General features: G+C 32.7%; 1 protein-coding gene across 4 annotated transcripts; it reads left to right on the forward strand.

Annotated features, from left to right (window-relative positions):
* The first annotated feature begins 6,250 nt into the window (after positions 1-6,250).
* LOC107878101 (putative protein FAR1-RELATED SEQUENCE 10) lies at positions 6,251-10,198 on the forward strand. Of its 4 annotated transcripts, none has more exons than XM_016724981.2 (4): positions 6,251-6,562; positions 6,691-8,051; positions 8,132-8,575; positions 8,669-10,198. In XM_016724981.2, exons 2-4 carry the CDS (start codon positions 7,017-7,019, stop codon positions 9,272-9,274), a joined length of 2,085 nt encoding a protein of 694 aa, XP_016580467.1. In that variant the 5' UTR covers positions 6,251-6,562; positions 6,691-7,016; the 3' UTR covers positions 9,275-10,198. The 4 variants fall into 4 exon arrangements, with proteins under 4 accessions (XP_016580467.1, XP_016580466.1, XP_016580470.1 ...); XM_016724980.2 differs by having other exon boundaries at positions 6,694-8,051; XM_016724984.2 differs by having other exon boundaries at positions 6,251-6,513.
* The last annotated feature ends 6,236 nt before the right edge of the window (positions 10,199-16,434 follow it).

A 16,434-nucleotide genomic window follows, 5' to 3' on the forward strand; every position in this document is an offset into this window, starting at 1 on the left:
AAGGGACTGTCAATATACTTCACCTATTTTATTTGCCTTTTAGATATTTAAAAATACTACATAACTAATTAAATAAACTCTCCATCTTTACAGGTTCAAAAAATGTTGAATTTAATTATTGTATGTATTTTTATTACTTAAACAACTAGTGTATTTAGTGTAACATTTGAACTCATTAAATCAAGGTACATACGTGAGGCGCATACATCTAAACTAGTGTATGTATGTGTGTGTGTATATATATATATATAAATACATACATATATACATGTATTGTGCAGTAGAAATGAAACCTATTTGTTATTAGAAAGCACAAATTTTAGTTTATTAAAAAAGTGTTCTCTCTCATTTGATTGATACCAATTTTGTTAAGCATGGTTTCCAAATTTTACAATTTTGGTAACAAGTTTGACAATATAATTAAATTAATTGATAATATTATTATTGGGAAAAGAGAGAATATAACAATTGATAAAAGGTAAAAGTGATCTTTCATTTATTTTTTTATAAAACGATCCCGTGAAATGTAAATAAATTCACATCCTTTTTATAAATACTAGTCTCACTGCACGTGCCTCGTACATGTAGTGTTTGATTATTTAAAATTAAATAATTTTGCCTAATGCAGAGATTTTTAATAAAGTGTAAAAGTTCAAATCACTTTTCAAAATCTTTCACACTTTAATATAAAAATGTAAATATAAACATATACACATATATGTTTTACCACCAAAAAATTTAAGTGATTGATGGATCATTACTTTTGCGTTAGTCATATAGTGCCTTTTTTTCTTGTTGTCACATGCTAAGAGAGACGCAACAACTTGAACCATATTTGCGTTCCAATTATTTTTATTTTTTTACATTTAAATTTTTTTCTTATTTTTAAAGTCAAATCTTTACAAATCACTTATTACGTTCTTATTACGTACTTCAAAATTTTTAAAAATCTGGTACTTCTAAATTTTTTTTATTTTATAGTTTTATAGTTATTTCCAGATATATCAAATCTTTTTAAAATCAAATTTCGTTGATGTAGAATTCTTAAACTATGAAAAAAATATCAACTGTAATTGATTTTAATCACTTCTAATAATGAAAGGAAAAATTTAGAATTATTGTTAACTCTTAAATATTAAAAAAAAAATAGTGAAAAGACGATTTTATCTAATGAAAGGACTTTTAATAAAGGACGAAAAGTTCAAACAACATTTCTAAGGTCCTCCATACTTTTAATATATTATAGATATAGATATAGATATAGATATAGATATAGATTATGGATATAGATTATAGATTATAAATTATAAATTATAAAAGCAGATTATATTATAGATATAGATAATTGAAAAATTAAGAAAGTGTTAGAAATGTATTTACATTATAGTGAATGTCTATCACGATCTATCAAGATCTATCAAGATCTTCTTTATTCTTTCTTATTTTATAACACGTTATCAGCACGAGACTCTGCCAAATAAGGTGAGATTATAAATCTAAAGGTCAAGGTTAGTAATTTCTTATGTTATTTGTATTTTTCTATTAATGATATAATTATTGTTGGATTTGAGAAAAAATAATTGGTTTGAAACCATTTATATTTTAAATTTATTCCTCAAGAACAATATTATCAAAAAGGATGATAATATGTTGGGTTCAAGTCCTATCAATTTATGCCTAAGACACCTTTATATGGATCAAATATTGAGTTTGAATCTCAATACACCATATTGATGATATTCTGATGGCTAAGGCAAAATAATGGGTGTTGATGAAAAGTTTGAAATTCGACCCATTGAATATGCTCCATTCCATGAAGTGAATATGAAAGCAATATATGATAAGTCTGAAATATGACAACTTACTTTATTCTTGAGGTGTATGTGGTGGCAGTGAATAATATGTCTGAAAGAAGATAAGTGATTAAATGCACGAATATACGTGTGGAGGGACAATATGATTATGAACAGAAAAAGTGATAATATTTTCACACGCATATTATGATCATAAGATATGATAGAGAAAAATTCTTTACATCATATGTATGCCTCGATTTGCTTCTGAAGTATCAAAATCTTGAAAGAGGTTATAAGCTATCATAATTTGATAAGTTTAAGACACGATTATATTTCATTCCTGGGGAATTAGAAGCTTATTGATACAAACGTGTACTTGATTGTGATGGTATCACAACTCACCTCCGAATAAGGTAGAATAACTGAGAATACTTGTTTCGAAATCTACTTCTAAAGTAGTAAATCTAAAATTTATTCATGTAATAGTAAATCTGAAATTTACTAAAGAAGAAAAAAGTACATGTCATGGTAAACTTGGAGTTTACTAGAATAAAAGTTCATAAATTGATATGAACTATTGTGACATCTCGAAGATGTGCATATTAAATATTAGACGTATTGAAGAACTAGAAGATTCTTCGAAAATTGTTTATGTCATTTGTTCTCATGATAAGTTGGTTGGACCAACTAATGTTGGGATTGAATTTCTTAAATCTGAAAAATATAAAAGGCGAATAAGGGATCGTTCACCTATCATGTGATATGTTGAAAAGATGCATCAATAAGATGATCACATGTACATTCATTGTCAACCTGCAGTTTGACATTTATAAAGTTGCTTGCTCAATAAAATTGAGTTAAGAAAATAATTTTCAGATTGTTCAATCAAGAAAGTTATCTTGATGATGATGGTTTGACATTGAATGCCTTCGATAAATAGCTAAACCATCGCTAATGAGAACAAAGCTTCATGTGTTGGTCTGAAATATGATATGTTGCATACAATAACATTTGTATGCATTAGACCAATAAATTATGATTATTTCTTCCCCCTCAATTAATTCAAGGTCATGAACCAACTATTTCATCTAATAGTTTTGATGTGCGGTATACGATTAATGAATATACTATGATGTACAAAGATGGATTCCTCAGAGAAGTAGAGGATGTATGTTAGTTTTCCTAACATAAGAGGGAGATTATAAGCGCTATGAAATATGTTAGGAATTATCACCATATCCTTATTCAAAAGATAATTCAAGTCAAATGCTGAAAGCATCTCAAATTAAGCGCAAACGCTCTTATTTTGTGTTCGTCTATGCATACGTGAAGCGTGGTAGACTGATCGGTTCCAAATGAAATAGTCTTTGAAAAATAAGGAGAAAATAATTATAATAAGAAGGCAATGAGCTCTTGAAGAGCCTACGACATACCACTTCATGAAACCTTATGAGAGGTTCATGTACCTGAAAATAATGAAGTGATGAGATCTCAAATGTTATATCGCATTGTGAACCGATAGAAAATGATATATCATCAATATCTTTGACACAATATTGACGTAATATTGTGAAAGATTACGAGGATCTAAATTCTACGTTAATTTAAGTATGCTGACGTAGAAACATTTATCAAGTGACATGAAAGGATGTATGTTGAAATCAAGTAAAAACTTATTTGATTTACAATCCAGACACTTGAAGATATCACACATAAAATGTTGAATATTGTCACTTTGACAAAATTTATATGAAAACTTCTTTAAGGATTCAAAATATAAAAGTTTCTGGGAAATTTATTGATAATCCTTATATTGTTTAAGCTTATAACTTGAAAATTATTGAAACTCTTGGAGAGTTTTCAAAAGCATTAAGATTATTTGCTGAAATGAGAAATATATCAATTTGGATTGGTTATGAAGTACCATATCTTAGTACAATTGGTGCGCTCACGTATCTTATAAAAACTACAAGACCCAATATAGCCTTTTGCTCAATTTGTTAGCAAGGTATATTTCTACTCCTACTAGGAGACATCGAAATGGGATAAGATACATGAGTTTATTTTATTCTAAAGATTGCAGTCTTGATCTTACTGGTCATGCTGATGTTGGGTACTCATTTAACCCGCATAAATCTCGGTCTCAAACATACAATGTGTTCACATATGGGGATACTGTCATATCTTAGAGATATACAAAGCAGTCTATCGTAGCCACTTCATCGAACCATGATGAGATAATAACTATTCATGAAGCAAGTCAAGAATGAGTATGGTTGAGATCCATGATACATCTCATTCGAGAAAAATGTGGTGTGAAATATGACAATCTACCTACAATGTTATACACAGATAATTCAACATACATAGCATATCTTAAGGGAGGATTCATAAATGGAGATAGAACGAAGTATATTTTGCCAAAGCTTTTCTACATACATAAGCTACAAAAGAATGATGATATTAACGTGCAACAAATTCGTTCAACTGACAATGTGACTGATTTATTCACCAAGTCTTCTCCACTTACAACTTTTAAGAAAATGATGCTCAAGATCGGGATGAAAAGGTTCAAGGATGTTCTCATTAGGGGGAGTTAATACGCGTTGTACTCTTTTTCCCTTACGAGGTTTTGTCCCACTAGATTTTCATTGTAGGATTTTTAATGAGGCAGCCAAAATGCGTATTATTAGAGATGTGTACTCTTTTTTCTTCACTAGATTTTTTTTTCTACTATCTTTTTTCTAGTAATGTTTTAACGAGGCACATTATCTACCAATTAGATATTCAAGAGGGACTGTTATAAATGTATTTACATTATAGTGAATGTCTATCAAGATTTACTTTGATATCTATTAGGATTTGAAACATCCGTCTTTTACTCAGATTAGGAGTAAATTTTCCCTATAAATAAAGGGGTTTTGTTCATTGTATTTATAATCTTATGATCTCTCATTCCTCAAGAAGTAATAAGAATTACTCTCTCTTCTCTCTCTACTCTTCTTATTTATTCTTTCTTGTTTTATAACAGAAAGCTCTTTATCTCTGATCTATTTTCTCACATCAAATTGTTACTCTTTTATCTTATTTTGCAAGAAGTTTTACCATATTTCAGCTGGCGGTAATTATGCCGGCTTCTAACTATCTGCTTGCTTTGTAATTTTATTATATCACCCTTAACTAATTATTATATGTCATTTACATATTAAAAAATTAATAATATTTAATAAAAAATAAAATAATATTTATGACACATCTGCTTCAGCTGCTTCAATAAGTATTTTTACTATATCACCCCTAATTAATTATTATAAGTCATTTAAGTATTAAAAAATTAATAATATTTAATAAAAAATAAAATAGAAATAAAATGATAAATTAATTATTGATGTTTTTAATTAATTTGGCATCTTATATGAAACCCACTGAAAAAAATTCACTTTGCTATATCACTTCTAATTAGTTATTATGAGTCATTTAAATATGTTTGCTTCACTACTTCAATCGTAATATTTGATTGACTTTCTAAATTATATCAATATCGCTTAAATTGGAATAGAAGAAAAAGTATTATAAATCACAATAATTAAAAACTTCAGCTATTTTTAAAATATAATTGACTATTAATGCCACAAAAGTTTGAACAACGAGAGTATTATAAATCACTAAAATTATAATAGCTAACTGCTTAAAATATGAAATTACAATGCCAAAAAATATTATAAATTACAAAGTTAATAGCTTAAAAAATCTAAAAGCCTATTAAAAATATAATTGATTATCTAAATTTTAATTTAATTATTTTAGTTTTGGTTTTATCGTGTTATATATTTGAAATTGTGTAAAAATATTAAAATTATAATAATTAATAATTTAAATTTTTTGGAGACACATAAAAAATTTTAGTTGACTCAAAATTTCATCAGTGCAACATAAATTGAGATATCATTTAAAAATTTCATAAATAGTAATATAAATCACAATAATGTAACATTAATTGAGATAAGTTATTTGACAATTTCATGAAAAATAATATAAATCACAATAATTATCAATCCAAAATATTTGAAAGATGTATAAAAAATTTGCTTGATTTTTCAAATTCTATCGATGTCATAAATTGCGGTGGAGGGATATTACTTGAAAATTACGTTGAAAATCATATAAATCATAATATAATTAACAACTTAAAATATCTAAAACTACCTAACAAATTTGATTGGCTTTCTCAAATATTCAATCAGTGTCACATAAATTGACACAAAAAAATAACATATAATATCCCAAAATTATGTAAAAATATTGTAAATTTATAAATAATAACATAAAATATAAAAAAAATATTATCAACTTTTCAAATTTATCTTTACCACATAAATCAAAACAAAAGAGTAACAGCCAACAGGTGGTCACCCGAATTCCAATATCAAGTTAAGACCTATATTATGAAATGTATTAGCTATTTAGTTATCAAATATAAAAATTCCCTTCCATCTTCGTTCTTCAGGATATCTTTGACTTCCTACTATAAATCCCCAAAAAACTAAGGAAAGGAAGAAAAAGGATAAACAAAAAGAGATTAGTGCAGAAAGATTGGAGCACGGTGAATCCAAAGGACGATTACAAGAATGAACAAGAATGTCTTAAGAGTGGGGTTCTTCAATAGGTGTTCATCATACCATTTTTATGTACAAAGATTGCAACTTTTTGACAGTTCGTAAGCAGATCATTCTCACCCATCTTCACTTTTCAGCCCACTGTTGAAGGTTTCATTAAAAACTGATTCTTGTACTCAATAGTGCTCATTTTGTATCTAATTATTCTAAGATTAATGACACCCAATTCAATATTTTCGATCCCATTTGAAATTTGTATGTGTTTTTTTTCTGATAAGCAGGCCAGCTTTCGCGCACCTCTACTTAATCCACAGGATACCTGCCACCTCCCACCAACAACAGATATCAGTAAATTGTGTCCACTAAGGCCAGGACAGATGGGAAGAATCACCTAGTGTTTAGTTGCTTTTGAGATTTCTAGGCTTTTCTGTTGCTTACATTCTTTGAAATGAAGTGGGAACTGATTCTTTGGAGTGATTGGTTCTTCTTGATTTGATGATTGGAATATGTTATTAGAAATTTCTTGAAGAGTTGCTTTAGTTTTGGGAATGACGAATTGAGGGTCTTTTACTGGGTTTAGAAGGCTTGTGTGTGTTGTATTGTTATGGAGATTACGGCAGCAAAGCCATTCAATAACATCTGGATTAGGAGACAGCAATGCCCTTGCGGAGATTGGAAGTGTTACATTAAAGCCGATGGAGATGAGCAAGGAGCAAATGTTTCTCAAACGACAAAGAGTGAAGCAACGTCATCTTCATCTCAAGATATTGTTTTTACTCCATATGTTGGTCAGATATTTAAAGGTGATGATGAAGCATTTGAATATTATAGCAACTTTGCTAGGAAGAATGGGTTTTCTGTTAGGAAAGCACGCTCAACCGAAAGCCAAAATTTGGGGATTTATAGAAGGGATTTTGTGTGTTACAGGTCTGGATTTAATCAACCAAGGAAGAAGGCCAATGTGGAACACCCTAGGGATAGGAAATCAGTACGGTGTGGATGTGATGCGAAGCTGTACTTAACGAAAGAGATTGCTGATGGTGTAGCACAATGGTATGTTTCTCAGTTTAGTAACATTCATAATCATGAATTATTGGAAGATGATCAAGTCAGACTACTTCCTGCATACCGAAAAATCCAAGAGGCTGACCAGGAACGGATTCTTTTGCTGTCCAAAGCTGGGTTTCCTGTCAATCGAATAGTGAAGGTGCTGGAATTAGAAAAAGGTGTTCAACCAGGTCAGTTGCCTTTCATAGAAAAAGATGTCAGAAATTTTGTCAGGACGTGCAAGAAAACTGTTGAGGAGAATGATGCTTTGATCACAGAGAAAAGGGAAAATGATCTTTTGGATCTTCTTGAGGGTTGCAAAGCATCAGAACAAAAGGATGAGGGGTTTGTTTACAGTTTTACTACTGATGAAAATGGCAGAGTGGAAAACATTGCATGGTCGTATGGACACTCACGCCAAGCATATTCATTTTTTGGTGATGTTGTCACTTTTGACACCACATACCGCTCTATCACGTATAATATGATATTTGGTGTGTGGTTTGGAATTGACAATCATGGGAATGTACTTTTTCTTGGATGCGTTCTGCTGCAAGATGAGACATCACAGTCATTCACTTGGGCCTTACAGGTTCGGACAAGATAGTTTCTGTTTTTTTTTTTGCATCTGTGATTGCATTTATCTTATCAGTTGGTTTTTCCATCATGCAGTCCTTTGTTCGATTCATGAGAGGAAGACAACCGCAGACAATTGTGACTGATATAGATTCAGGGCTAAGAGATGCTATAGCAAGTGAGATGCCTAACACTAAGCATGTTATAAGTATATGGCAAGTTCTCTCAAAATTATCTAGTTGGTTCTCCTTGCCCCTTGGATTACAGTATCCAGATTTTAAATCTGAGTTTGATGTGTTATGTCGACTGGAAAATGTAGAGGACTTTGAGCATCAGTGGAATCAACTGGTTGCTCGGTTTGGACTTGGTTCAGATAAGCACATTGCTCTTCTTCTATCCTATCGAGCATCCTGGCCGAGTTCTTACATGCGGAACTTTTTCCTGGCCCGAACAATGATGATTGAGTATTGGAAATTGGTAGAGACATACATGAAGAATATCTTGAGCCCTCAATCAAGCTTACTATTATTCTTTGAGAAGGTACAGAACAATTATAACTGCTTGACTTCGCTTTCATTGACATGTCTAGTACATGATTTGATGACAAATTCTGCACATTTTAAACCACCACAGGTTGGTTCAGCGTCCAACGTTGGGAGTCACAAGAAAGAAAAGCAACTTTATATGCCTGCTAAGACCTGCCTGCCTGTTGAAGAACATTCCAGGAGCATTCTTACGCCTTATGCCTTCAATATAATGCAGCATGAGATTATGCTGTCTATGCAATATGCAATAACAGAAATGGCCAATAGCTCATATCTTGTGAGGCATTACAAGAAAATGGAAGCAGAGTGTCTTGTTATTTGGATTCATGAAGATGAGCAAGTTCACTGCTCTTGTAAGGAATTCGAGCACTCTGGCATAATGTGTCGCCATTCGATTCGAGTGCTAGTATCTAAGAACTACTTTCAAATCCCAGAAAAATATTTTCCACTTCGATGGAGGCTAGAAAGTTCCTTAGCTCCCCTCGATGATTCAGTCATTCAAAGTAGCAAAAATGAGTATTCTCAAGTTTTCCATGCTCTATGTGGAAGTCTATATTCTGAATCATCCATCTCTAAGCAGCGTTTTGATTATGTCAATAGAGAGCTCAAACAGCTCCTTGAGCATGTGCAGAATATGCCTTCTGTGGATGAAGTTGCTGTGAGTTCAGCACCTATCAATGTTGGTGAACTCTAGCACTTATGATGTATTGCCTGGTAGCTAATTTAGTACTAGGGAACTAAAGCTTTTGTGAAGGAACATTTGAGAAAGAAATTAGGCATGAACGGAGTGCAAGAATAGATTTACCTTTAGTGTATAGCAAGTTACAGTATCAACGTGGAAAAACCACACAAGAGTCCAGTAAAAAGCATTTTTCCTTGAATTTCAGCGGGCTTCCTTTTGATTATTTGTTGCTTTTTGCTTTCTCTGAGAGTTGACTATTGGCTGAATAGAAATGCATAGGAGTCACAAGAAGTATCATGTCACAATGCACATTTCCTTTAGAGTGACTTTCACTAGTGAGAATCGGTTGTATTTTAATTTATCGTTCAATTTAACAAATTAATTTGACTCACAGGAATAATTGTTCTCCTTTATTTAATCTGGATTTCCTAACTGAAAGGGAGCCTTGGAACAACGCTGAAGTTGTCTCTGTGTGATTGGTTCGAGCCGTGGAAGCTGCCACTAATGCTTGCTTTAGGGTAGGTTGTCTACATCACACCCCTTGAGGTGTGGCCCTTCCGTGGACCCTGCTAACGCGGATGCTTTGTGCACAAGGATGCCTTTCTTTTTTCCTAACTGTAAAATAAGCTTCATTAATGGAAGCCCTGTAATGATATTGTTGCTGATGTCCTGAAAGTTTAGTATCTCTGTACTGATAGATTTAACAGGAGAAGTTCAGAGATTGGTGTTTTTCTTGGTCAAAGGTTTTCTGTGAATGCTGGGGAACTTGCAGAGGTAAGTCATATAGAAAAATTGTAGTTTTCATTTCTTTTCTTTGCAGTATAGTTGCTCATTCCCATAATAGGTGGTTAAAATGATATTCTTTTAGAACTTTGAAATTTACTTCTGAATTGTCATTAGATAGTTTCTAATAACACCACTTTCATTTTCCTGGCATGTGTTCTTCTTTGTTTACTTTTCATGCTTGTGTATTCATTTTCATTTCGGCTTGATGAAAGGATTAACAACTTAAAGAGTTTGATACACTTTAGAACAACAATTACACCTCAGTTCCAAACAAGTTGAGAACGGTCAAATGGATCTCCAATTCTTTATTTAATTCATATCATCACCATACTAAACAAAATAAAAGTGAAAAATAAGTTTTATATATAGTAATAGTAATGATGATAATAAATAATTATAATAATAGCAGCAGTAGTAGTTGTAGTAGTTTATAACAATTTGGTATGAGAGACTAACACAATGGGTGATGAGATTAACTTTAGATTCCAAAAGGAACATGCGATTATAGTAACCCCAATGGACTCTAAAATTGCAGCAATGAAAGTTGGGAGTGGTTGGGTTTCACATGTTTGGGGAAACATAATTATGCTATTATCAGCTTAAACAAGCAAAGGGCCCAATGAGTTGGGAATAATTTCAGAAATGTTGTTTCCGACGAGTTGGACCTCTTGAAAGTAGCAACCCGATGGGTGAATTAGTCACGCTTCAGCAAACTGATAGAGTTGAAATTTATCAATATCAACTTCAATAAAAGTTGGCTAGGGTTGGAATTGGGAAAAGGCATCGTTTCCAACCCAAACTATACCCGAAAAGTCAAAGCCACACCTAAACTATACTAGTGACCTATTACACACCTAAACTATAAAAAAGTGAAACCATTTACACCCTGTCAGGCTACCACCACTTGCATGTGGTGTAGTGTTTTACACACACTGACACGTCAGTAAAAAATATCACTTTTTTATAGTTAAGGTGTGTAATAGGTCACTTAAATAGTTTAGGTGTGGATTCGACTTTTCAACTATAGTTTGGGGTGGAAACAATGATTTTTCCCTTAATGTTTTTAGCCGTTTACTTTTGTTATTTAATAGGCTGGACACGCCTAAAATAAGTGTAATACACGCACCTTAGAATGGGGGTTGCGGGGAGGTAATAATATCACTTTTTTATAGTTAAGGTGTGTAATAGGTCACTAGTATAGTTTAGGTGTAACATAGACTTTTCGGGTATAGTTTAGGTTGGAAACGATGCCTTTTCCTGGTTGGAATTTGATAATTAAGCTAATACTATTCCAGATTTTCTGGATGACGTCCCAAAATTTGAGATATTTTAAGTAGCTTTATTTATTATTTTAGAATAACGTTTTATGTTTCCTACTTTCATAAGTATTAGACTTTCTAGAATAAGGTTTTATTTTTCCTACTTTCATAAGGATTAGACTATTGATGTAATATGACGCCTATTTAAGGGGTTTTTTGAAGAATAAATCAATGAGTCGTATTTCATTGGGTTCTCTCTTTCATTGAACTTTAAGGTTTCAGCCTCTCTTAAACGAGCTAAAGAGATCGGAGTTTTCTTTTTCATTGAACTCTAAAATTTTAGTCTCCCTTTAACAAGTTGAATTATACTCGATCCTTTCCTAAAGATCCTGGCATAATTTTAATCTTATCTAATTTGGTATGACTACACATCCATCTTAGTATCCACATCTCTTCAACACTAATCTTGTGGATATGTTGGACGTAGCAACCCAACAATCACTACCATATGACATTGTCATTCTTATAGTTGTTTTATTTTTGTTGGAGTCCCACATCGGTGGGTTAGAACGTCCTTGGTCTCCTTATATGGTCTTGGGCAATCCTCCTCTCATGACCTAGCTTTTGAGGTTGAGTTAGGCCCAAGATCCATTCTTAACATAGTATCAGAGCCTACAGTTCAAAGATCCAGTGGTTTCGTAAAACGAGGTTGAAGTCAAGTCCAAAACAGTTCTAACCAATTTGCAATCAATTGGATAATAATGAAGATTTTTTTTCCAACTACACGTGGAGAACAAGTTTCAATCATATTTTCAATATTCTTGTTCCCTGCATCTTTAAAAATAAAAACAAAATATTAATTGTTTAACCTATTTTTAATCATGATATTTTAAACTTTATTTTTAACTATGGCAAGCAGCAGTTATGAAGATTATATGAAAACGAAGTTCATGCATGTGATGTGAAGAAGGCGGATCAATTGAAGAAAATCAAGCAAAAAAAGGGAGATTTGTTAGGGTTTTTGCCTTGATTTTCTTACCAAATTTAAGTTTTATTTTTCTTAGAAAAAAATAAAAGTAATATCATAATAACTTTTACTTTTCCTAGAAGGAAAGTATAAAACTTTTTCATATTTGACAAACCGCTTTCTTGGAGGAAAGATTTTGAAACTTTATAAATGAAGACCCCTTTTCTCATACCATAACACAATAACATCCACAGTGTAGTCACTTAAGAGTTTTATTTCGGGAGAGATTTTCTCCCAACGGTTTTATATTTTCTTTAATATTAGTTTTCATGTGTAGGCCAATTGGCCAAATAATGTCAATAATATATTTTATTAGTATATTTTTATTTGTCATGTGAATTATCACCGTCTTAGTTTGCAAACTTTAAGCTTTCGCATTACGCCCTCTCAATTTCGATCCCAACAAGTAGTATCAAATCCAGTTTCTTGAGGGATCTGTGAGAGATGAATTCTGAAAACAACTTTTCCCAAATAGCTCCTCTTATCTTTAATGGTGAAAATTACCAACTTTGGGCAGTAAGAATAGAGACTTATCTCGAGGCTTTAGATCTTTGGGAGGCCACGGAGGAGGATTATGATGTTGTTCCGCTGCCCGATAATCCCACGGTGGCCCAAATCAAAAGCCAAAAGGAAAAGAAAATCAGAAAATCAAAAGCAAAAGCGACTTTGTTTGCTAGTGTTTCTCCCACAATTTTCACGAGAATTATGACCTTTAAATCAACAAAAGAAATTTGAGATTATCTAAAGGAAGAATATACAGGAGATGAAAGAATACAAGGCATGAAGGTATTGAATCTTATCAGGAAATTCGAATTGCAAAAGATGAAGAAATCTGAGACCGTCAAAGAGTACTCAGATCGTCTTCTTGGCATTGTTAACAAGGTAAGATTGCTTGGCACAAAATTTAAATATTCAAGAATTGTTGAAAAAATTCTTGTTACAGTGCCTGAAAGATACGAAGTATCAATAACTACCTTGAAAAACACAAAAGACCTATCCAAGATTACCTTGGCAGAATTGTTAAATACGTTGCAGGCGCAAGAGCAAAGGAGGCTTATGAGGCAGGATGGCATGGTTAAAAGAGCTTTCACAGTCAACCACAAGACTCAAAGCAAGGGTAATAATTCAAGAAAAAATTACCCACCTTACCAGCACTGTGGCAAAATAGATCATCCTCTATTTAAATATTGGAAGAGACCAGATGCACAATGCAATATTTTTTATCAATTTGGCCATGAACCCGTGATTTGCAAAAACAAATTTAAAAAATATGAAGCAGATGCCCAAGTGTAACACCCCGCATTTTGGGCTAGAACGAAAATCGTCATTTCTATGGGTAGATGATCCAAAAGAATTAAACCCTATGCAAATTTGGCATGTTAATCAATTATGTAGTGTGGGAACCTATTTGAGCATGAATTGAGATCATAGAGGTCCCCAAACTTAAGAACGAGTTGAAAGTTTTCCTATCGTTCGAGTTTGAGTGAGTTGAAAGTTTTCCTATCGTTCGAGTTTGAGTGAGCGCCTACTCATATCAAATGAAAGATCTTCGAATTAGCTTTCCAACGATACTAATTTCGCCAAAATTCGATACCCGAGCAAAAAGTTATGGCCATTTTTGTGACTGAGACAGTAGCATCACGCGCAACGTACGCTTTCTTGCACGCAACCAATTTTCAGGTTTTGTTTTCGCGTTTTAAGGGCAAAAGTGGTATTTTCCACCCCTATTCAGCCATAACACGGGATTAAATCCCCCAAACACCAAAATAAGGTTATTTTCTCCTAAAATCACCAAGAACATTCCTTAGGGTTTCAACCCAAAGATCAATATATCTCAAGATTTAACCGTGGGTTTTCTTTACTTCTTCAAGTTTCGGAATCCCCATTGTGAGGGCTACAAGAAGCACCCATCAATCGTACGTATAGTATCCCAAAAGCTAGAGTTCATTCAAAAGCTTCTAATTTAAGGTACGTGGGATTTATCCTAAAAATTACATGGGCTTGTAAACACTAGAACATGATTTAAAGTTTATCAAGCATGAATTTAGAAAAGGGTTTTGGAATTCTTGATTTTTAATTATGCATCATGAATGTTTTAATGATATTGTTGTTTTGGCCTTTAGGCCTTATCCCCTTAAATTGATTTATATGTATATGTATATGTATGAAAAATTGTGATTGAAGATTGTTTGAGAGCACAAATTATGAAATCCCTCTCTTGTGATGAATTTAAGTTTATGAACTTATTGGGAATGATTTGAAATACATGTTTAATGGTTTGAAAGTGGTCTTTTCAATATCATAGTATTTGACATGATTTGGAGATGATGGGAGGGAGTCTCTTGTTATACTTATATGCTTGTTTTACAAAGAAAGAATTGCATGTGATTGAGTAATTTGACATGACCACCACATATTATTGAAATGTTGACAAAGAGAAAGTTTTCTTACATGTATTTACATGAATTTAAAGGAGGAGTTCTTGAACTGATTTATTGATATGGTGGTCCCGATCTTATATTTTGAAAACAGACATTTTAATATGCTAATAATGGCTCAGAGATGTGACTTGCAAGTCAATGGTATGACGATACCATATAAATATATGTCGTAACAGAGTTAGAGTTTTCAGAGTTTGATTTCAGAGAATACATGTTTTAAAGAGTTAAAAACTGGGTTAATGTGAGTTAGGTGGTTACCCGAAGGAAGCACGAGTCAAATGACTCTATGTTGGAAACCGTGATTTGCTGACATGAAAACTTGGTACCCTGCTATGTGATCTTGTGTACCTAGTATTTTGTCACCCCAAATCAAGACTTATGGTTTGGAGCCCTGCTTTGTGATCTTGAGCCCAACCACAACATAATGACTTGATTGAGGTTGTGGTACCCTGTTGTGTGATCTTGTGTGCTCTTCCCTCACTAGTACTCCTATCTTGGTGGCAATCGAGATAAGGTAGTCGGTGAAAGCTGTGAAATTGTAGGGTGTACCACCTAGCGCAGAAGTAAAACAAAGCGTATCACAGAGTTCAAATGACTTTACAGAGTCTTTAAAAAATGTCCATGTGATTTCTTACCATATGATATATTTATGAAATGTTTTTAAATTGCTCTCATATATGTTGAATATAAATTATTATTTTGGATTTGCTCTGCGTACCAGTACAATTGTATTGACCCCCTACCCTCCCAGGTTCTGAGGCTCAATCTGGGGGCCCTGATAAGCAGTAGATTTCTTCCAGCAGAAGTGCAGAGTTCAGTTGGTGAGCCTTCTATATTTCAGAAGGCCTAGTTGTTTTCAGTCATTTATCATTTATTATGGTTTTGATCTACTGGGGGCCTTGTCCTAGTTTTCAGATAGCTTTGATTTGATCATGTAGTAGAGATTTCACAGACTGGTTCAGACATTGTCTAGTTGTTGTTGGGCTTTACTTTCTATATTATAAATTGAATTCAGACTTATGACCATGATTCTGCTTCATTATGTATTTTTCCGCATTTTCTATTTGTATATGAATGGTGTATATGATTACAAGTTAGAAGGGCTCTCGAACCTTCATGGTTCGGGATGTCCGTCACGGTCAGGGCCCCGGTTCGAGTCGTGATACCAAGTCACCAAACAAGAAGGAGATCACTTATTTGTAGCAACATATTCTTTAACCAAGAAATTTGATTTTTGGATAATTGATAGTCGTTGTACAAACCATATGACATATGACAAAACTCTTTTTAAAGAGTTTTTGCCTTTGGAAACTAAGAAAATCAGAATTGGGAATGGTGACTATGTTCCTGTAGAAGAAAAAGGGAATGTTGCAATCAAAACAATTTCAGGTACAAAAATAATTTCAAATATGCTTTACGTGTCCAATATTGATAAAAGTTTGTTAAGTGTTGATCAACTAATGGAAGAAGGATTTAAACTATTACTTGGAGATAACTATTGTCGAATCTTTGATTCCACTAATCTTGAGATTTTACAAATTGATATGAGAGGCAAGAGTTTCTTATTTAATCCATCAGAGAAGATGCACATAAGTCATGCAAGAACAAAGACGAATTGACAGATTTATTCAAGAGGTCAAATTTAGCCGAAGCCGAGAC

The sequence above is a fragment of the Capsicum annuum genome, chromosome 7 (assembly GCF_002878395.1).
Source record: "Capsicum annuum cultivar UCD-10X-F1 chromosome 7, UCD10Xv1.1, whole genome shotgun sequence".
Classification (NCBI taxonomy): domain Eukaryota; kingdom Viridiplantae; phylum Streptophyta; class Magnoliopsida; order Solanales; family Solanaceae; genus Capsicum; species Capsicum annuum.

Excerpts from the sequence above, each read along its gene's own strand:
- LOC107878101 (XM_016724981.2), top strand. The coding sequence starts at position 7,017 with ATGGAGATTACGGCAGCAAAGCCATTCAATAACATCTGGATTAGGAGA. Across the intron at positions 8,052-8,131 it reads CATTCACTTGGGCCTTACAG|TCCTTTGTTCGATTCATGAG; the intron begins GTTCGGACAAGA and ends TCCATCATGCAG. Across the intron at positions 8,576-8,668 it reads TACTATTATTCTTTGAGAAG|GTTGGTTCAGCGTCCAACGT; the intron begins GTACAGAACAAT and ends AAACCACCACAG.